We start from the raw sequence: 21900 nt of genomic DNA on the forward strand, positions 1-21900 counted from the left end.
TAGCCCTGTCAGAATGACGTAGTTCTGCACAGGCCGCTCCCACGAGAGTTGATTGACAAGACCGTCTTACCTTAGACCCGCCCTGAGTGAGCTGAGAGCTGTCCCCCATTGTGTCGACTCCGGTGCAGGGGAAAACAAAAATGTCTCCGATTAAGCAATTGAGGTGTTTTGTTGATGGATGTAATCATGAAAATAGCAGTCGTCATTTACTCCTGACATCTGAGCCGCTGAAGACGCAGAGGATTAACGTTACTTTCATTTTTGAAGGGAATGCGCCGATCCTGACCTGCCTAAATGCGTTTATGTTCGCGCAAATCATTCGTGATCCAGCTTTATCTACAGAAGAAGTGAGTATTAGGGTTTTTTATGAATCTTAGCAAATCGCCTTTCCTAATAATGTGCTAGTTAGCCAGTTTCGCGGCTGAAGTTTACAGTACTGCTCGTCACTCCACTAAGAGAGGGGCGGGGTCAGCAGAGCTCATTAGCATTTAAAGCAACATGGACTAGAATGGCTTGCTGAAGACAGAGCTGATTTTGACAGGGTAAAGGTGTTTTTTACACTACCATTGAGAAATGTTATCCAAAGTATGTTATAGACGTTTCATGAAGACCCTAAAGAATCATATCAACTTGTGGAAAATGGACATCCGATGGCCCCTTTAAAGCATTACTTCCCTAAAGCACCAAGGGTTTGTTTTTAAAACTTGTGTTAACTAGTGCAGTAACTAAAGTGGATGTTTGGTCAACTGGGAGTGACTGGACAAGTAAATTTACATGCACTTCGATTTTAATAATTTGCCTTTAATCTGACTAAAACCAAATTTATCCTACATGATCAGCTAACTACACTTGTCCTCAGCTTTGTATGCTTGCTCTGAGAAACAGAGGTGATGCTTGAATGAATGCATTATAATGAGGACAAGGCAGATGTGGAATTGGTGCAAAAGTGATTTAAGGTGGGAGTGGCTTTGACAGATTGAAGGTCATGTGGAGGATCTCAAGTTAATCTTCTCACCAGTTAAGATCTCTCTCTCTACTATGATGTCAACTCCATCCTCCATGAACCTGAGCAAACAAACCTCATGAAGTTCAGCTGTACTTTAAGCATGCGGTCTGTGGTGAGTCGAGGCAGCATTAGAGTGAGAGAGAGAGAGAGAGTACAGGCTGGCAGAGTGGGAGGGAGCAGCGCTTCCTCGGTTCAGGGACAGCTGGGCAGCAAGATAAGTGTGTCAGAGTTAGTGAGAGATCGTGAAAGAGAGAGTTTTGTGGATACCACCACAGTCAAACTATGAGATGAACACCCAAGAGCGTATTTCTGAACCAGCCCTGATATGAATGTAAGTTTGATGCATGTTTATCCTGTTGGTGAGAGGCAGGGGTGACTCTCTGGAATGCTGGGAGTGAGGGAAGTTGGAAACTTCATTCATTGTTGTAATGTTTTTATTAGCTCATGTTGGTCATGTTTTTGTGCCAGTATTTTTGCTTATTAAGACTAGCAGTGGAAAATATCATTGCTTAGAGGTTGCTCTTTAGAAGCTCAGGTGACAAAGTGGTGTTCTTAGGTATGTACGTAATACATATCAACAAGATATCAACTTCATCTCAGATGTTTCTCAAAATTGCCTTAGGAGGAAAAAAAAAAAGAACAAAAATTAGACCATTTTAACTCAGTATAGAGCTATTAAATTAATATGGATCGCAAAGCTTTGGTTTTGTTAGAATTTGATGAGAAATATCTGACTTTTGATTGCAGACACAGTTTGACACATTAAGATCTCTTCTGAAACTTTAAAGGAGACAGAAGTGAGATTACTGGAGATTACTTTAGAAGACAAAGTCTCCATTTTCTCTCTAGTCAATCTCAGTGTTTTCTAGGTGAAAAAATCGAGGTGCTTTTTCCTGTATGTATTTAATTTGCATAAACAGTCTCAGCATGCAACTTTTAGCTAAAAGTTACTGTAGCTACCAAACACTCCAACAAAACAAAGCCAACCAACTGAGCGTCCACAGAGAAAGGAGGACACAAATTAATTGTTTTGAGTGTCCAGAGTTAATTGAACAAGACTCCAGCATGGAACAGTGTATTTAGTATTGGTGATACATTTGTGTTATAGATTTGTGGTCACGCTGGATGTGTGACCTTGCATGTGACCTCATTCGCATGTGTTTATTTAATCATATCTGTGATGACGTAAAGGGAGAGAGAAAGTGCTCTGCTCTTGTTCTATGAAATATTCAGGTGGATAGCTGCAGCTTGAAATGAGGACGTCCCATCCGGCTCGACGAGCTCCTGTACTTTTTACATGAACACAATATTCCCTTTTTACCGCTAAGAAAGAACGCTGAAGGAAAAGGAAATCTGATAAATGGTTTGCAAGAGAATATAATAAAATCAAGCCATAATGCCACAAGCAATGGTTTTTGCCCAGTTGTAAGCGTTATCTCGGGGATTACGGCTTGTCCACAAAACCCTACTGTTTTATTTTACAGTGTAATCATATCGTAACCCATTTAGATCCCATCTGCTGCCCCTCACTTACTCACATTCATGTGCCTTGGAAAGGAAAAAGGAGTGATCCACCGAGAGAGAGGATCTTGTGATCTGCTTTGCTCATCTGTCAACATTATATACATTGAGCCCTTAGAGGAAGGTTTTTTTTATACACTTCCCATGATGCTTTGGGCATGCGCTTTTGGACCACTTCTTTACATTTATGCATTAGGAACAATGTAATGTTTTTGCATGAGCGATTACAGGAGGTACCAGCTACATTAGCCACCCAAGACTGGACACAGTTGCCTTGAAACCAATGAGCATTTGTCATTTTAAGATATTTTTATTTTTATATAATATACACATACATATTTTTTTATTTATATATATATATATATATATATATATATATATATATATATATATATATATATATATATATAATTTTTAACATACAAAAAGGAATTAATTTAAATATACTGACAACTTATAATACGACAACTTTTACATTTTACAGCAATTACATTTAAATTATAAATTAAATAATAAAAATAATAGATGAAAAAATAAGTCAAAACTTTCTTCACCATGTTCTCTCTTTTTAGTTGCAATTTCTATAGCATTTCTATGGTTAATGGAGTGTTGAAACAACAACAAAACAAAGCAATACAAAAACAAATGTCAACACTAATAGGGTTCCTTTACAAAATTGTCTTTGTAAATTACAATTTCATAAAACATAATAAGTCATAATAAGTGAATAAATCAGTTATGACATAAAAAAAAAACTAAATTATGAGATTAAAAAGCAATGATTATGACAATAATAATTTTGAGTTTTTATGTCATTTATGATTTCTGAATCTCACAAATTTGACATTTTATGACAGGATTTTAAAAGTCGTAATGAATACATAGACTTTTATGTCAATTATAACTCAATATCTTATCATTTAGACTATGTCATAATTATGATTTACCATTATTTGATTTTCTTATGTGGTGAATATAGGCTTTCACAGCATGCCATGTATGTGGTGTATAGAAATTAGGTTTAAAAATATAATTAATAGTAAATCACAAGTGATCTTTGTTCATTAACATTTGGAAATTGTCTTGTGTGTGTTTGCAGAACTCCAGCTCAGAATCGGTGGACTCCAGCGAGGAGATCACAGACACAGAAGATAATGAGGAGGAAGACCTCGGAGTCTTGGATGACCAGAGGAGCATCATCCTCCATCTGCTGTCTCAACTCAAACTGGGCATGGACCTCACACGGGTATACACACACACACACACACACTTGCTGTCCCACCCAAACTAATCATAATGGTCGTGAAACAATTTGGCCATTCCCAACTTGTGTACATTTGCTCTTCCTTTTCATATACAAACAGGAACCACTCAAGACTATTTATATCTTCTTGATCTTAGGGAACAAAGGATAGTTTTTTTAATAGATTTTTATTATTAGAACATTGTGCGCCATAAACAAAAGTTTAAAAAAGAAAAAGAAAAATGCTTTGTTTTCGGAGTGGGTTAATGTTTATCTGTAACTCATAATTTGCTTTAAAAAAATAGAGGTGTATGTTATGTCCTTATTTAAAATTTAGTTAACAACCGGACCTCTTTTCCACAATCTCATGCTTTTTTCTATGTATTAAAGTTTTGCATGGACATTGTCCAGTTTTGGGCACAGATTGAGAATGTGCCACGCTGCGTGAAGAAGAATATTATTAACATAATCATAGCCCAGGGGAAATTCAGTTTCATAATTATACTTTACATAATCAGTTAACAGGAAACGTTATCTGATTTGATGTTCCTATTCGTCCTCGTGATTAGGAATCTAATGGACTAATTCAAGCGTGTCGAGAGGTGTCGTGAAATTATTGTCCTAATTACGCTTCACCAGCCTGAGGAATATTTCAGTGTTGTGATATATGTTTCTCTCTCTAATACCTACCTCGTCTTTGTTTAGTCTCTCTGAGAGGAGAGGAACATTTCCTTCTGGGCTTGTGTTTATAGTTTAGCAGGATTTGAGCAGTCGTTTGGATAGCTCATATGATGAAGTTCAGTGATGTGTGTGTGTGTGTGTGTGTGTGTGTGTACTGTAGGCCTCAGGGGGAACGGACAGAGCATTGATCCATGGAGTCAGAATCTGTGATACAGAGACAAGCAGACAGTTATTATATTATCACATCTTTGAGCATCAGCATTAATGTGCGTTTGACAGCAGATCACGTTGCATAAATTTGAATAATATAAGCTAGGGGTGGGCGATATGACCAAAATCTTATCACGGTTCGAGTAATTTTATTTCATGATAACAATATAAATATATCACAGTATAGTTATTTTTGCATTAAACAAGGTCTTTATGATATCAAAATTTTTGATACCATAGAAATTTCATAATTCTAGTCACCAGTGTCAATATCGCAAAAAAACTAATAGTAACCTTAAAAAACCTCAAGCTCACTGAAGACAAGTAAACTTTCATTAATTAATAATAAATAAGAATAAGAAACTAATTACAAGCAATAAGACAAAAATACTACAGTATCAAATAAATAAGAAATGCTGCACACATTGTATAATGTAATCAAATGTACTGCATATTCTTCCCTGTGTAATTTAAATGTATATTTCTCTTTTATTAGAGTTACAAAAGTGATTTAGTCAAGAGTAGTGAGAGATTTTCTCTCTTTTGTTGTTTGATTAACATGAATGACAGACAGCAGGAATATGAGACTGCTGTCACTTTAGGAGCTGCCCGGATCCAATATACTGTTACACATGTGTTTGCTTTCTCTGATGTTTGCGTTCACTTAAGACCTAAATTACTGCGTTTACGAGGATACTTGCAAAGACAGGCATTTTGACTCATACGAAAGCATGTATTTAACTATTCAAGGCCTATAAAGCAGCAAAAAAACTTTTTTCAATACTCCCGCGCTCTATGAACATGTGTGCGCACATCACTGACAGTGCTCAGAAATAGTCTCAGACAGCACGCACATATAGCGAAATGAGACTGCTGATTGCGTTTCAATGGCTTTAAATCACTTGTTTTTAAGCTGCAATGCTTAAAAACGCTTGCAAACGATACGTTTTTGTGACCATGTAACATAGCAATGTTATGTGAATGTGTAACTGCAAATTTCTACCGGTCAATTGTGTCTACCGGTATATAGCCCACCCCTTATTTAAACAAATATCAAAGATTGCTGTTTTTTTTTTTTTTTTTATATCTATTCGGATTTGAGTCGCACATGTAATCATAGCCATTCAGCTGATCGAAAAACAGATTATTGATATTGCAAGTGTGATATTGCTTTAATACAGAAGTTCAATAAACAAGTTATTACTTTGTTTTGCTCCGACAATAAAAACAGCTCTGGACAAAGCCTCAGCAGAGTCATTGCTCATTAGTGGATGAGTCAGTGTTTCTAAACGAATTGGTTGAGTGAATTATTCAGTGATTCACCCATTCATCCTAATTAATCAGTGCAATTTTATTTTTATTTTTTTATTTTTTTTAGGATTTAAACTACAGAAATAGTGACATTATGTCTGTAATGTGCAAACACAGAGAAGTTATATGATACTAATATAATATAATATAATATGTTCTCTGCTGCTCAAGTCTCCTCAAATCAGCAGCTATATATTGGTCAGATAATGTATGCCAATGTGTTTTGTTCTCAGGTGGTGTTGCCCACGTTCATCCTAGAGAAGCGCTCTCTTTTGGAGATGTATGCCAACTTCATGGCCCATCCAGATGTGTTTTTGGCCATCACATCTGGAGCGACAGCAGAGGAACGCATGATCAGGTTTGTGGAATACTACTTGACTGCTTTCCACGAGGGTCGTAAAGGTGCTGTGGCCAAGAAGCCTTACAACCCCATTCTGGGGGAGAGCTTCCACTGCACATGGGATGTACCGCAAGATAAGGTGCGGCCCCTCAGGACTACCAGCACAAGTCCAGCCCCTACGGCTGCTCATTCCACCCAGACCGCTTCCAATGAGGGGTTAGGATCTTACCGGCTACGTTTTGTGGCTGAGCAGGTGTCCCACCACCCCCCGGTCTCTGGATTCTACTGCGAGTGCAAAGAGCGGCAGATATGCGTCAACACCCATGTTTGGACTAAAAGCAAATTTATGGGCATGTCCATAGGAGTGTCAATGGTCGGTGAAGGTGAGTTTGAGTCTCTCTTAACACCAGTTTCAATTTCAGTATGCTTTATTGGTGTGACAAATATTTTACATAAAGATGCACAGTACATTGGTACCTTATCGACTGATAGCAATACATTTTTGATTTATTGGTATCAGTGGATATTAAGTTTTTAATTACTTGTGCTAATTTCCCACATTTTTATGTTAGGTGTATTTTAATCTTTAAACGATAAGAATTAATATACAAATGTTTTTGTTGTTTTGTATGTGTGTATATATGTGTGTTTATATAACTCCGTTTTTTTAATCAAAAATCATGTTTTTTTTATTGTTATGTTTTTAATGTGTTTTATTGTGTTAGTTAGCTGTATTGTTTTGTTATTTTTTAGCCTAATCAAAATAACCCAACTGCAGTTTGATTAATTGATATTAAATGGAATGCACAATGAAAAAACAAGATTTTCCTAAATTGTTAAAAACTGAGTTATCTGTTTTTGCAAATGAACTCTTCATATATATATATATATATATATATATATATATTTGGCATTTTGCACCAATGAGATTTTGCAGTAGGTGGGGCTACACAGTGCAATAACATTTCAGTTCATTCGGGTCCCAAGATTCATCCATAAGATCTTACTATGAGTCAGGTTTGCATACTAAAAACATTTCTGGAAAAACTGCTAATATAGTTTCTTAGAAGTATTTATTTATTCATAAAGTTGTGTTGTGTTTATGGCAATCATTTGCCTGTTGGGATCGTTGAGTTTTGTTCATTACCATTTGATTAAAGCCTGAGGGTTTGCTCATTCAGGCAGAACTGTTTTTCCTCCATCCTCTCAGATGTGTGTCCAAAGAGCATACCATTTCCAGATCAGCTGATTGTGGTTATATGAGTGTCGGCCTCAGGGCCTGTGATTATTTACTGGTGCTTATATCACAGCTCCATCTGTCTCGGAGAATAACAACAGAAACGTACTGCTGTTTGAAAAACTCTCCCCTTCATGTTTCACTTCACTCAGTCGCTTGATGTTTCATTCTGATTATAAAACTGGTGAGCTGCCAAAAAAGGGAGCTTTTTAAGGCATTGTCATCGTACTCCCTGATGCAAAGGCTGTTCAAGAATCTCTGCTTTAATTTAATAAGGATAACTTGTTTTGGCCATATTCTTCACAGAGAATGAAATCCCAGAATGCATTGTGACAAAATGTCAGATAGCACAAGATAAATGTTGACTATAAATACACTTAAGGAATGGAGCACTAGAAACAGATTTAAAATAAATAAAACTGACTGTTTTACTCAGAACTTGGGTTTACCTTACCATGTGCACTACTGAATAAAAGTTAGGCAGCATTTATTTGATCAAATATTAGAATTTACAATAACTCTTTTCTATTTGAATGTATTTTAAAATCAAATGTATTCCTTGCAAAGCTTAATTGTCAGTAGCCATTACTCCAGTCTTCAGTGTCACATGATCCTTCAGAAATCATTCTAATATGCTGATTTGTTGCCCAAATAACCAATAGGGTCTGGCCACAGACTTGCACTCTCAGATACTTGCGCTTCCGCGAGTGACGTCACATCACTTGCAGTCTTTTTATTTTTTTTATTTTGTTCTATTTATTGATTATTTTTTTGTTTGAAACTCAACATTTTACGACAGTAGCTAGGTGGCGAAGACAAGAAAAAAGAAACTGAGAGTGCAAGTCAGAGGCCGTTTCTCAAACGGAAGGCTGCATCCTCCGGAGGTTGCATTTGTAGGCTGCATACGTCACAAAGATCTTATTTTAGAATATTAACAGTTATAAATTTGACCATTATTCTTAGTTAAGTGTAAATTGTTGTAATATGCTTTTGACTCGCGAATGTAATGCTCAGTTAACTGAAATAAACCAGGCTTGATGACGTATGCAGCCTACAAATGCGACCTCCGGAGGATGCAGCCTTCAGTCTGAGAAACGGCCAGAGAGTGCAAGTGCAAGTCTGCAGCCAGAACCTTCTCCAAGTAACATTTCTTATTACTATTAATGTTTAAAACAGTTGTGCAGCTTAATATTTGTGTGCTGCATTTGTTTCAGGATTCTTTGATGAAGAAAAAAATTTAAAAGAGCCATATTTGAAATAGAAATAGAAATTTGACATCAGGACTGAATTAAGGGTGCTTGAACAGCCTTAACACAGTGAATGTCCCTCCTGCTAATCAGCCATGTCGGCTCCATCAAATGTAGTTTCCTCATGTGTCAGCACAGATGAATTCAAATGTCCTCTACTGGGATCTTCAGAGAAGCTCTGGCATCAGCATTCTCACAGGGTACTGCTCCAGCAGCACTGCTTTGGGCCGCAGCACGTTTGACCCTTCTGGAGCAGAGAGCCAGAGACAGGGAGCCGAATTGCACCCGCCCCCCTTCAGCTCTCTTGTCTCTGGGAAACAGATGTGCTGTTGTCAGACCTGGCTGAAAGCCCACAGAGATTTTGCCACAACACAGCTGTCCATTATGTAACCAGAATAAAAAGAGGCCAGGCCCACTGAGAGAGCTGCTGTGAACATGCTCACGCTGTTCAGATATTACCCGAGTTACACAGCTAGACGTAATTCATCATTTTAATTAATAACTTCCAACTGTAGTTCAAGACTTGCATTATAATATAGTATATTAAAATCAAAGTACACCAGGAAACTGATATAGTTAAATCATCTGATATAGAAAAAATCTGTCATCCCGATGACTGATGAATCAGAACAGGTCAAAACACATAACACTGGGTTGTACAGAAGGGTTATAGTGGAAATCAAGCTAGAATTTCATTTAAAAGACCAATAATAATAGTCCTAAATGCACGCTAATGAATTGTTAATATAATTTGGAACCAATTCTAATATGCTCAAAAAAGACAGCAGTTTTGCTTCCAGATTTTACATCGGTCATCAAGTGTTGATGACATTAACAAAATAGTTTATCATACAGAGGTAAACAATGCAAAAAAAAATCAAATATTGATTTTAATATTACTATGAACTTTTCATATATTTTTTTCAATTTTTCATAGTTAACTTTTAATGTCTTTTCTATGGTTTGTTCAGTATGTCTTTATTTCCAAGTAATTTTTTTTTTTTACATTTATAATTATTATTTTTATTATTATTGTTTTAGCATTATTTGTATACTATTATAGTATTTATTAGTGCTGTCAAACGATTAATCGCGATTAATCGCATCCAAAATAAAAGTTTTTGTTTACATAATATACTGTACGTGTGTGTACTGTGTATATTTATTATGTATATACAAATACACACACACATACAATATATATTTTGAAAATAATTCCATATATTTATGTATAAATTTATATTAATATAATTTAAATGATATATAAATATATTTAATATATAAACATAACATATTTTTAAATGCATGTATGTGTATTTATATATACATAATAAATATACACTGTACACACACATACTATATGTAAACAAAAACTTTTATTTTGGATGCGATTAATCGTATTACACCACTAGTGTATGTATTAATATTTTATATTAGCTTTTATTTAATTGATTTACTTTTTAGTATTGTTATGTGCTTTTTAGTATATTTCATAGTTTTTTATTATATTTTAACTTTTTTTAAATACTATGAATTTATTTATTTATTCATTTATTTATTTATCCAGTTTTAGTTTTAGTAATTTAAGTGCTTAAACTTAAACATATTTTATTTTAGCTTGTTGCCAATGCAAGATTTAATTTTTGTTTTTTTTATCTAATATTTCTATTTTAGCTTTATTTCAAATGAACAAAATTATTATTTTTATATATTTTTAGTTTTCTGCCCATAATCCCACTGCTCTAAGAATCCACCTTTTCAAGCGTTTTAATATTTCTTTTTCAGTTGTATACATATTTATAATGTAGATTAAGTATCAGCTTTTGCAAAGTTCATATAACATCAAGTTGTCAAGCAATGAATATTAAATTTTTTGTTCATTTTGACAAAGTAACTAAAGATCATGTATCAACTGAACTAATACATTGAAATATGTGATTTAATTTGAACATAACCTAAACATCTATCCTAATACTTTGCTTGCTTTTTGAATTTCTCCTCTGCACCAAACACTCAACAGCTTTGTAAACTCCTTCAATGTGGATCAGTATTGCTGCCAATCTTTTATATGGAGATGAGCTGACACCATTCTGTCCTGTAGCTACGGTTCTGCTGAAGTGTGTGTGACCTGTGCCCTGTGTTTCACGTTAGGAGTGTTACATCTCTTGGAGCATGATGAGGAGTATGTGTTCACACTGCCGTCTGCCTACGCTCGCTCCATCCTCACAGTGCCCTGGGTGGAGCTGGGCGGGAAGGTTTCCATCTGCTGCGCCAAAAGCGGATACTCTTCCACCGTCACATTCCACACCAAGCCCTTCTACGGAGGGAAGGTTCACAGGTGAGAGTGAAGAGACTTGTCTTTGAGAGCCTGTTTTATTTGAGAACGGGTCAAACTGTTTTTCTTTTGTCATTCTCCAAAAGAGTCACGGCTGAGGTAAAGCACAACCCCACCGGCACCATCATCTGCAAGGCTCAGGGGGAGTGGAACGGGACGCTGGAGTTCACCTACAGCAGCGGAGAGACCAAAGTGATCGACACCTCCAAACTGCCAGTCATTAAGAAGAAGATCCGGCCACTGGACAAACAGGGCCAGTATGAATCGAGGTGAGGAGATGCTTTCATGAATTTTGATTCAATAATGACAATGTGAGAGAATTGATAACGAGAATTAATATGAAGGGTCTTTTCTTTGAAGTTGCTATAAGTTGTTTTGTTTTTATTTTTCAGTTGTCAGGTCTGTGAGACAACCCACATATTTAATCCTTTTTATGCCTTTTCAAATTCCTTTTCATTTGTAGTCTTGCTGTATTTATTTAAAAGGTGAAAAAGATAAAAAAAAAAAAAAAAAAAGACTTTGTTCATAACCATTGAAAAAATACCTCAATTTGGCAATTTACCATCTTACCGTTTTTCTTTAACATCTTTAAAAATAATAAATTTTTTGCAGCCATTTGGGTCTAGTGTCAAAAAGGCCAAAATGGTCTGATTGTCAGACTTGCCAAAATAGAAAATGGACTTAATAAATACACGTTATTTATATAAATGCATTTAGAGTTACTTTGTTTTATTCAAGTGCATTACTGTCTATTTTCACTATGCTGCAAATGGAAGCATAGTGAAACCTTCCTTTTAGAGAAAAGAGGCACTCAGACAATACAAATAAATAACAAGTGTAAAAGATCAGAGCTCAGTGACCCAGATGATACCACGGTGAATGAGCATCCTGCATTTTAGCTAAATCCTGCCCCTCTAGAGCTCTTCTAAAATACTCGTGACCCTCATGCACCGCTCTGGCCCTGAGCGAGCTGCAGGCTTCACTTAATAATCTCTAATGCTGCTTATTGGCTTATTGTGGAGGAGAGATCCAACCGGACAGGACAGAGCCCATCAGAGTAGACTAATGCTCTCAACCTGGTGTTACCAAACACGTGTAATGCAATCAAAAGAAGATACAGATCAGCAGAGGGATGCGTGGAAGCAGTGGTATGCATGCAAAAAGTGTGGATCCATCGATCCTCAAAAGGTTTGGGGTCTAATTTAATAAAAGATTTGGCTGATTCATCATCTGAGGTTGCTTTTCTTATCCTGATCAATATGGCTAGACAACACCCTTGACTAAACGGCAAAGTTTTGCAGCTTATTCTGCTCAAGAAACAACCGTCTGAATGACTTGTAAAGTCATTGCCCATATTGCAAAAATACATTTTCAATATATTTTAAAATACCCCCAAAAAAAAGTTCTTATCTAAAACCAATTGCCTCTAGACTGCTGCCTTGCACCTTCCATTACCAGTTTTAAATCAAGATTGAAAACATCTTTTTTCCTTAGCATTTTAATTTCAATTTATTGATATTTTATTTGATGTCTTGTTTGCTTCTTTTCTCATTTAAATTTGTTACATAGCAAAGCTATCCAATGTTTAAATGTGCTATATAAATTAAATTTACTTACAATTTAAGGTCAATTTTATCTGAGGTGTGTTATTCCACAACCATATACAAGCATGAAAGAAATTGTAGAGTCATATCAGGCAGACATCTTTTAAACATGATTCTTTCCAGACTGACAGATTGTGTGCAGTATTCATGCGACGGTCAGTGAATGAAGCGTTTCTCGTGTCCTTATCCTGTCTTGTGACAATGATTGACAGGAGGCTGTGGCAGCATGCGACAGCGGCTCTGAAGGCCGGCGACATCGATGCAGCCACTGAACACAAACACCAGCTGGAGGAGAAACAGAGAAGAGAAGGAAAGCAGAGAACAGCCAGCAGCACCACCTGGAAACCCAAGTACTTCATTAAAGAGGTGAGGCGTTTTAATCCTACACTAAATAGCATACTCAAAGCCTTCATTTGTGCATAAAAGTACAAATTTTTTATTTTCGTAGGGGTGTGCAAAACTACATTTTTCAAAATTCACTATCATCTGAACGACTAGTCAAAATATTTTCATGTGTTTTAAGTCTAATTCCCATCAAGGCTGCATTTATTTAATCATAAATACAGTACATTTAAATATTATAAATATATTATTTTAAAATGAAAATAGTATTTTTAACTTTTTAAATATTTTTCAAAAGAACAATATTTATTTTAAATATTTTTACCACATTCAAAGTTTTTGTAAATAGACTGTGAATAAAAGTAAATTTCTTTACATTTTATATTATATATATAATACATATACTTGTATTACTGTAATTAATTTTATGTATTTATACATATACACAGTAGTACACACACAAAATGTAAACAAAGTTATTTTAGATGCGAATAATCATGATTAATTTGAAAGCACTATGTGTGTGTTGAATATATATATATAAAAATATAGCATTACATTGTGTCATGTCAGTGTATTTGCAACGAGATATTAATTTTTTTTATTATTATTATTTGATACAAATATGAATTTCCCTTCAGTGTCCTGCCTCTCATGATTAGCTCCAGAGTCATGCAGGATATTGGTTCTCGTATGAGAGCGAGCATATTCAGCATTTGTTTTTGTCCTTGAATTTTCTGCAGGGGGATGGATGGGTGTACCACAATCCTCTATGGAAGACAAAGTGATGAAGTCAAGCTGGAGCCACATGATTTGGGTCCGTCACAGACCTCCAGCCCTGTGGATGTGAGCGTCCATGTGAGTGAGGGGCTGGCCGACCAATAGGACTCGAGCAGCAGGGAAAGACATTGATTCATTTCTCCAACTCTCATGGAGAATGGAAGGTGCCAAAAAAAAAAAAAAAAAAATGAACTCGAGGGTGGTAAAAATAAATAAAAACCTCAAAAGCCCCTCTGGATAATGAAGATTTGGACGTGGAGGCCTAAATTGTGTGACCTTGTGCAATATCTTTATATTTGTATATTACATCTGGTAATCAATAATATTGAGTAAAGTGATTTTTCACACAGGAGATATGTAGCATCTGTATCCGAGTATAACTGTTATTTTAGAACACCGTTAAGGCAGATATTGATGCAAGCAGCATTCTGGGTATTCGAGGGCAGTGATATATTCATGTTCAATAGAGCTCTCATGTCTTTAACCATTTTATTTGAATGACTGAATCAATCTTACTATACGAGGACAGTATTGTGCTTCAGTTGAACTTCCTGAAGAAAGAATAAAATGGATATTTAAAGGAATAGATTTTAAAATCACGTGCAAATGGATTTTTACCCTCATGATGATTTAGTAAGGTCAGTGATATGCATGCATTTTAGTCACTTCACTTATTAAATCCAAGTTGGTTTATAAAAAGTAGATCTTCAGAGGTTTGATCTTTTCACACGTTTTAATTTTTAACCACACACTTAAAACAGAAAAACCAAAACTCTTTCTGCAGAATCAAATGCTGTTGGTGTTACTCGGCTTATATGGTCACGCATATATACACGATAAAAAGAAAAATAAATGCACTATTTAGTGCTAGTTTTAACGGTGCAAAATACAGCCCTTTTTTTTTCTCTCTCAACAAAGTCCTTGAAAATAGTGTTTCTTCAAAAAAAAAGCCAAAATGTACATAATGAACAGGGTCACAAATGTAAACAACTGAGCTTTTTCAAGAAACAAGCTAGTTTGAGACCAAAACTGAAACTATTTTATTTCCCATAAATAATATTTGATTCTTGAGCAACAGTTGAATGTAAACGTGGTTAAAAATACAAAATAATGCCAGTGTTGTATACAGACATTTAATGTTTAAAACTAGCTAAGGCTAATTTTATGGTAGATAATCATTTATGTAACAATTCTTACAAAAATAATTTGTGCCTTTAAATGCGTAAAGTATACAGCTTTAGTAGAAAGTGAAATGCATTCAATGCATCTAATGCAGTAAAGAGCAGTTGTCAGTTAAACTGGCTTGATTTTGCGCATCTAAACCAGGTGATGTCAGATTAAAGCCACAAATTCAGAATTCAGGTATCACTAATCGGCTTCCCCCTCAGTATTTTCATAACTAGGACAAATGGGTGTTGTATTTTTAAACCAGCTGAACCCCAACCAGTTACATAACTGGCTCCTTTTGTAACTTTCGTAATAGGGACAAAGTGTCTTGACTGAATGAAGATGAGTGCCTTCAGAAGGATAATGGTGTATTACAGCTGCACTGGTCTCTGTGCCACTGAACACAGAGCTTTGATCATAACGCTGTCCATCAGCACACGCACAATAAATTATTAAAGTAGATTCACAAACAGATTTCAGGTATATGAAAGCCAATTAAGCATCTTTGCATGCTGTTATTTACCCCATTTGTCCGTAATAATACTCTGTGGTTGTAAAAACAATATTTCTCCATTAAAAAGGTATTAAAATTCTGACTAAAATTCTAAACATATGAAAATCACATGTATTTCGTTATACTACAGTAGATTCTTCCCCAGTGCTATTTTTGAGAAATATAAATCTTTCAGAATATCAGTGCTGTCGTGACGTACTTTTCCAGAATGATTTCACACGTGACATGTAGAGCTCATCTGAAGACGTTGCATTCTTGCAGTAGCCCCTCACTGCAGAACAAAGATCCAGGGGGCGGGGTTGGATCCACATCTAGAGGGTGGAGATGGTAGGTTTAGGGGTGGGGATGGGTGGGTTTAGGGATCAGGGGGTAGAGACGGATAGGGTCAGGTATATGTAAGGTGGGAGGAGTTGGATCAAGATTCAACCACACCCCCTGAATCTTGTGTTCTGCAGTGAGGACCATCTCCATTCTTGAGCTGCTCCTCGATGTAATGTGCTAGAGCTGCCGCCTAGAGGACACCTGTAGAATAACACCAATGACTTAAAGCTGGAGATGATTTCTAAAGATGACGCTAGACAAAATGAAAAAAATGTGAGCGCAAACATGGATAAGGCAGATTCTTTCATTGAGTCTTTTAATCACAAATGGCATCAACTCATTCTCACAAACAGCATCTCCGCCTTTCTCGCTTTTTTTATATATTTTTTTATTTTACAATTTATGGAATAAATTTTCACTTGAAAAACAAACAAAAAAAAAAATTACAGTTTTTGCATTTCAGGATGAAAGGCTTCCTCTTCTCAACTTCAAATGCATTCTTCTTAATAAATACCTTCCCCTAAGCTTCAGAGCCCTCCGAGTAGAATAATATGGATGTGTTATGGAGAAGAGCGGGAAAACCGCTCAAATTTTCCTTCTAACTATCTTACAAAAACAGATGAAGCAAAAGCAATACGCAAGGATGAAAACCAGTAAGGCAGAAAACAAACAAAGAGGGAAAAGTTTAAATGGCAGCCCAGAAGAACTGAGGAAAAGAAAACCCACTGGATGTTGCAGGAAGCACCCTTTTCAACGTAAAAAAGACCGGAATATTCACACTAAAAATACGCACTCTCCACCTGCATGCTACTCAGTAGTGGATCCACATTAAGGTGAACTAAGACAAAGTGCATTCAGGCTAGTAATGCAGCATTTTATAAACCTACAACTAATTCAATTCACTCTTTGTCCTGGCAGACAGTCGTTTAGGAAGGGGGAAAAATTAGATTTATAATTGGCCCAAGAAAAACATCCATAAGCATCTGTTTTCTGCGAAGTGTGCGCAGGAGATGCCAAACCACAGCACCCCCTCTGGACAAAACACATGAGCAACAGAGGAGAGAAAAAAAAAGTGGATTTTCTTCATTTGAATTTAGAATTATTGCATTAAACCTTATAACCATTAGAAAAACGAAACAAAAACATTCAAAATGATGTAACAAACTAAATCATTTATATTCAAAATAACCACAATCGAGTCCTTTGCAATGTCTGCCTTAAAAAAAATTAAATCTCAGAGCCACAAAGAGCCCACTGCATTCTGTCACATAGGAAACCGGGTTTGTCAGATAACAGTTGAGACCAAGAGAGCATTTTAGGGGCTATCGCACTGCAGACGGCTCTGTATTCCTCAGATTTTTTCCATATCTTTAATTTTTAAATGTTTTTTTTTTTAATCAGAAGTTAGCAATTTATTACAGGCTCTGACAAAACAAAAAAAAATCTCTTTGGTGCTCCAAGGTTCACTGAGCTTCATGAAATTCATATTTGTTGGTTGTTTTAGCATTCGGTTGGATTATATTAAACTGTACCACAAAAATAGTGCGTGCCGTTTGAGACACGGGCAGCGCTCTCACTTCACCAGAACATTCAAGTACAAAAGAAAACAAAAAACAAAAACAAAACAAAAAAAGAGAACAAGAACAAAACTAAGTCCAGAGTTGTCAGATTATAACCGCAGTGCAGATCCCTGTCCTCACCTCATCCTTGAACCCATAATGGCAATCGCAGGACCAAAAGCCTCCAATCAAGTGTTCTCAGGTGGGCGGAGCCAGACAACGTTTGTTCTTCTTTTTGATTGGTGGATTACTTACTAGTTGCATTTGTCCTTGTCTTTTGTTTTCCTCTTTTTCCATTCTCAAGATTTTCATTCAATAGCTAAACAGACTTCTTGCTCAGTTTCTTGCCTTTTTTCAGAACCAATTTGTTTTTGATGTATCCCCTCTTTCTCTTGGCTGTCTGTGAACCAAAGAAAACAAGTATATTTGAAATAACATCGGAGTCGACGACATTGATAATGAAAATTTAACATAGGACACACTAGCACTACATCTCAAATAGACTATAGTGAAAATCTAGATTTCTGTTAATTAATCCAACTAAATAAAGGGAACTTTTGTTCACCTACTTGTACGATTATTTTTTAGTTGTCATTTGGCTACTTTCATAAACTAGTTTTATAAAAAAAAAAAAAAAAAAAGTTAAACAATATAAAATTATCCATAGTGTCATATCTGTATTTTCTATAAATAGTGAGTAAAATTTGTAATAAATTAACTATAAATAAATAATAAATTAAACTATACTAAAGCCTTAATGTTTTAAAATTATCACATTTTATTAAATATACTTATTGAAGTAATATAAAAAAAAATACTGTAGCAATAATAATATAAAATATTAATTTATATTCATTACTTAGAATATTCGTTTTGATCATATATATTATAAAATGTATATTTTAAATACTTTAATTATATCATTACAGTATTATTAAAAAGGCCACATGGACATGGTAGCCCTCAAACTGCATTTTGTTCTTTTAACATTAAAATAAATGATCAATTAATAATTTGTGACAAGAACATTCCTTAAAATTTCAACTTACTATGGTCTTAATACAAATACCCAAATTAAGCTACAACTCTTTAAATGAGCCATAACAAGAACACATTTAAAATGATTGAAGTTTACACAGACACATCATAGATGTTCTAATGGAATCTAGAGGGAAGAACCTTTTTTGAGGTGTACTTCTGCTTGGCTGCGATGTTACGGAGCTTGTGGTCCAGAGCTTGTCGGTTGTCCTGCTTCTTCACCCTGTAGATGCGCACCAGCCAGTGCTCGGAGGTGAACGCCTCCTCCAGGTGCTTCAGACGGATGTCCTTGTTGCCTATCTCTGCATTTCGTGTCCGGTCAAATCCAGGAGGTGTGCGGAAGTCCAGCTGCGGAGGAGGTGTTTGACATTAAGCTAGAAGCAAGGTTTCGTCTATATATAGATATCAGAGTTGTACAATAGTGAGAGCTCAAAGATCAGCCCTTGTTTTCAACTGTTGTCACAACACAATTACAAGACTCTTGTGTATAGACCTAATGAATTAGAGGGAAGAAACACTCACTTGCATTTCCCCAAAGCGGTAGTAAGACATCTTGTACATCAGGCAGTTGAGCAGGGTTGGAGATCCAGCCTTATCCACTCTAAACTCCCCCTGTGGTGTGAAGTAATCACTTTCCTACAAAAGAAATAAATAGATGGCAGTTTAAGGACTAATCTCTGACATATGCAATAGCAGAACACATTGTCAATGCTATCAAATGATCTCTGTTCATTAAAAGCGAAGGGGGGGGGTCATCGCAGGAAAAAAGGAAATCACGAAAATAAAAGCATGTAAATGGTGGATAATAACAGGAATATTTCTCATTGTGGGCAACCTTCTTTGGTTATTTTCATTGAAAAAAATAAAATAAAATATATATGATCTTTATTTTTATGTTTTTTAACAAAGAGAAAATCAACTGGACTGAACACTAAGAATATAGAAAAAAAGAAAACAAAATAGAACTACTTGGCTTCATACTATTTATTTTTTTTTTGGACAACAACTAGAAAAACCTGCCCAAGACTAAACTTTTTTCCTTTATTATACAAATTCAGCAGCACAATAAATTGCCACTGACCCGGATATCTTTAGGGTGCTCTCCCTCAGCAATGCGCACCATCCACAGGAATTTGTTAATGTCGTCGCCTGAATATCCAATCACTCCCCCAAAAATGATCAGGACATAATCCACATCCAAGGACTTCATAATCTCATAGGCTGCACTCTCATTGGAGGACATGGCTTTACCGACCTGCAGAGGAAACAGAACACTGATCAAGACCTTTCATTGTCCTCAAGATGGCACTACTGAGCTAAAGATACCAAAATAAATCAGTTAAATTCTTGCCGATTTAGAAAGTCACAATTTATTCCTAAATAACAGTAAATTAGACCAAGAGTTGTCTGTCCTCACCAGAGCTATGTGGCTGTTATTCCACGTGTTGTTGTCCACCAGCGTGGTGCGGTTGGCCATGCCTGCGATCTGATACCCGTAATCCCACCAGGACATGACTCGAGCATGTTCATCTGTATTCTGCCTGAGCCAGTAATATGCTTCACGGAAATCATCCAGAATGTTGCGTGATCTGGAGGTAATTAGAAATAAATGAAGAAAATGAAACTTGTTTAAAAAAATCATTTTAATTTTAAAGAAGAAATAGATGACATGAAGGTGCTCTTACCCATCATGGTTGTATGATGCCAGCACTACGCTGGGACTGGAGTAAGCGTTGCTCGTGACCCACGTGCAGTGCACAGCAAACATCATCAAGAGCATTAGCATTAACATGGTAACGATGCTTTTGATGTTGGGGCCCAAACCCTCCTCTGGGCGGTCCTGCTCCGAAACATGCTTTCGGACTTTGCCGGCCTGCAAATGTGCATGGAATCACCAATTAGATCAGAATGAATACAGACGAGCTACAAAAAAAAGCTACCCATGAATCACCATTCTGTTTTCTGTAGTAACAAAATATTCCCTATAAACCAACACAGGGTCTTATACAAGGGTCTGGCAATTACTGATCAAACTGTCAAAAAAAATAAAAAAACCACTAAAAATTAACAAATAAATACAATTACTAATAACAGTAATAATTTTATTTAAATATGATTAATTATTAAAAAGATACAACACTGGGTATATTACAACATTTCTCAATATTTATATCTAATTTTAATTAAATACACACACTATTTTATTCACAATAGAACAGATCACATAAATGTTTAAACTGAGAAATTGTACACTTTTATCCACTGAATAAATTTATTTCAAATTCGATGCCTGCTACAGGTCTCAAAGTTGGCACGGGGCAACAAAGGGCTGAAAAAGCAAGACATTTTGAAAAGATTAATCTGGGAGAACATCTAGAAACAGTTAATTGACATCTGGTCTGTAACATGAAAGGGATGTCTTAGAGAGGCAGAGTCTCTCAGAAGTAAAGATGGGCAGGGCTCTCCAATCTGTGAAAGAATGGGTAAAAAGATTGTGTAATACTTTGCAATTTGACGTTGAGGAACGTTGTTTTTAAAGGCTTTGCAAATCTCATTATCTACAGTGCGTAACCTCATCAAAAGATTCAGAGAAACTGGAGAAATCTCTGTGCGTACAATCTTTGTTGAATGCCCGTGGTCTTCGGGCCCTCAGACGACACAGCATCATTCATCGGCATGATTCTGTCATTGACATTACTAAATGGGCCCAGGAATACTTCCAGAAACCACTGTCGGTAAATACAATCCGCCGTGCCATCTGCAGATGCCAACTAAAGCTCTATCACGCAAAAGGGAAGTGAACGTGAACATGGTCCAGAAGCGCCGTCGTGCCCTGTGGGCCAAGGCTCAATTGAAATTGACTGTTTCAAAGTGGAAAAGTGTTCTATGGTCAGAGGAGTCCAAATTTGACATTGCTGGAAGTCACAGACACCGTGTCCTCCGGGCTAAAGAGGAAGGAGACCTTCTAGCATGTTTTCAGTGTTCAGTTCAAAAGCCAGCATCTCTGATGGTATGGGGGTGCATAAGTGCATACTGCATGGGCAGCTTGCAGGTTTTGGAAGGCTCTATGAATACTGAAAGGTACATAAAGGTTTTGGAGCAACATTTGCTCCCCCTCCTGTCGACGTGCATTCCAGCAGGACAATGCAAAACCACATACTGCAGCTATTACAACACATGGCTTCGTAGTAGAACTGCTTTCACCTATAGAGAACATTTAGCGCATCATTAAACAAAAAAATACATCAAAGACGGCCACAAACTCTTCAGCAGCTGGAAACCTATATCAGGCAAGAATGGGACCAAATTCCAACACCAAAACTCCAGAAACTCATAACCTCGATGCCCAGACGTCTTCAAACGGTTTTGAAAAGAAGAGATGCTACACCATGGTAAACATGCCCCCTTCCCAACTATTTTGAGACCTGTAGCAGGCATCACATT

The 21900-nt window shown here is 36.2% G+C and overlaps 2 protein-coding genes across 5 annotated transcripts in view; one reads left to right on the forward strand and one right to left on the reverse strand.

Moving 5' to 3' along the window:
• The window catches only part of osbpl10b (oxysterol binding protein-like 10b), a 48041-nt gene extending 33302 nt beyond the window's left edge, over nucleotides 1–14739 (forward strand). For all 3 annotated transcript variants that reach the window (XM_079430465.1, XM_079430466.1, XM_079430467.1), the window contains 6 exons: nucleotides 3627–3773; nucleotides 6206–6695; nucleotides 10948–11134; nucleotides 11218–11400; nucleotides 12948–13101; nucleotides 13821–14739. In XM_079430465.1, the coding sequence (XP_079286591.1) occupies nucleotides 3627–3773; nucleotides 6206–6695; nucleotides 10948–11134; nucleotides 11218–11400; nucleotides 12948–13101; nucleotides 13821–13865 (1206 nt within the window). In that variant the 3' untranslated portion in view covers nucleotides 13866–14739. The remainder of the gene's footprint in view (nucleotides 1–3626; nucleotides 3774–6205; nucleotides 6696–10947; nucleotides 11135–11217; nucleotides 11401–12947; nucleotides 13102–13820) is intronic.
• A 137-nt stretch (nucleotides 14740–14876) lies between these two features.
• The window catches only part of LOC306878243 (dolichyl-diphosphooligosaccharide--protein glycosyltransferase subunit STT3B), a 47483-nt gene continuing 40459 nt past the window's right edge, over nucleotides 14877–21900 (reverse strand). For both annotated transcript variants that reach the window (XM_079430463.1, XM_079430464.1), the window contains exons 11-16: nucleotides 20142–20329; nucleotides 19874–20045; nucleotides 19538–19711; nucleotides 18979–19092; nucleotides 18598–18804; nucleotides 14877–17818 (exon numbers count right to left, since the gene is read on the reverse strand). In XM_079430463.1, coding sequence (XP_079286589.1) covers nucleotides 17738–17818; nucleotides 18598–18804; nucleotides 18979–19092; nucleotides 19538–19711; nucleotides 19874–20045; nucleotides 20142–20329 — 936 coding nt within the window. In that variant the 3' untranslated portion in view covers nucleotides 14877–17737. The remainder of the gene's footprint in view (nucleotides 17819–18597; nucleotides 18805–18978; nucleotides 19093–19537; nucleotides 19712–19873; nucleotides 20046–20141; nucleotides 20330–21900) is intronic.

Source organism: Barbus barbus (genome assembly GCF_936440315.1).
Source record: "Barbus barbus genome assembly, chromosome: 12".
In the NCBI taxonomy this organism is placed as follows: Eukaryota; Metazoa; Chordata; class Actinopteri; order Cypriniformes; family Cyprinidae; genus Barbus; species Barbus barbus.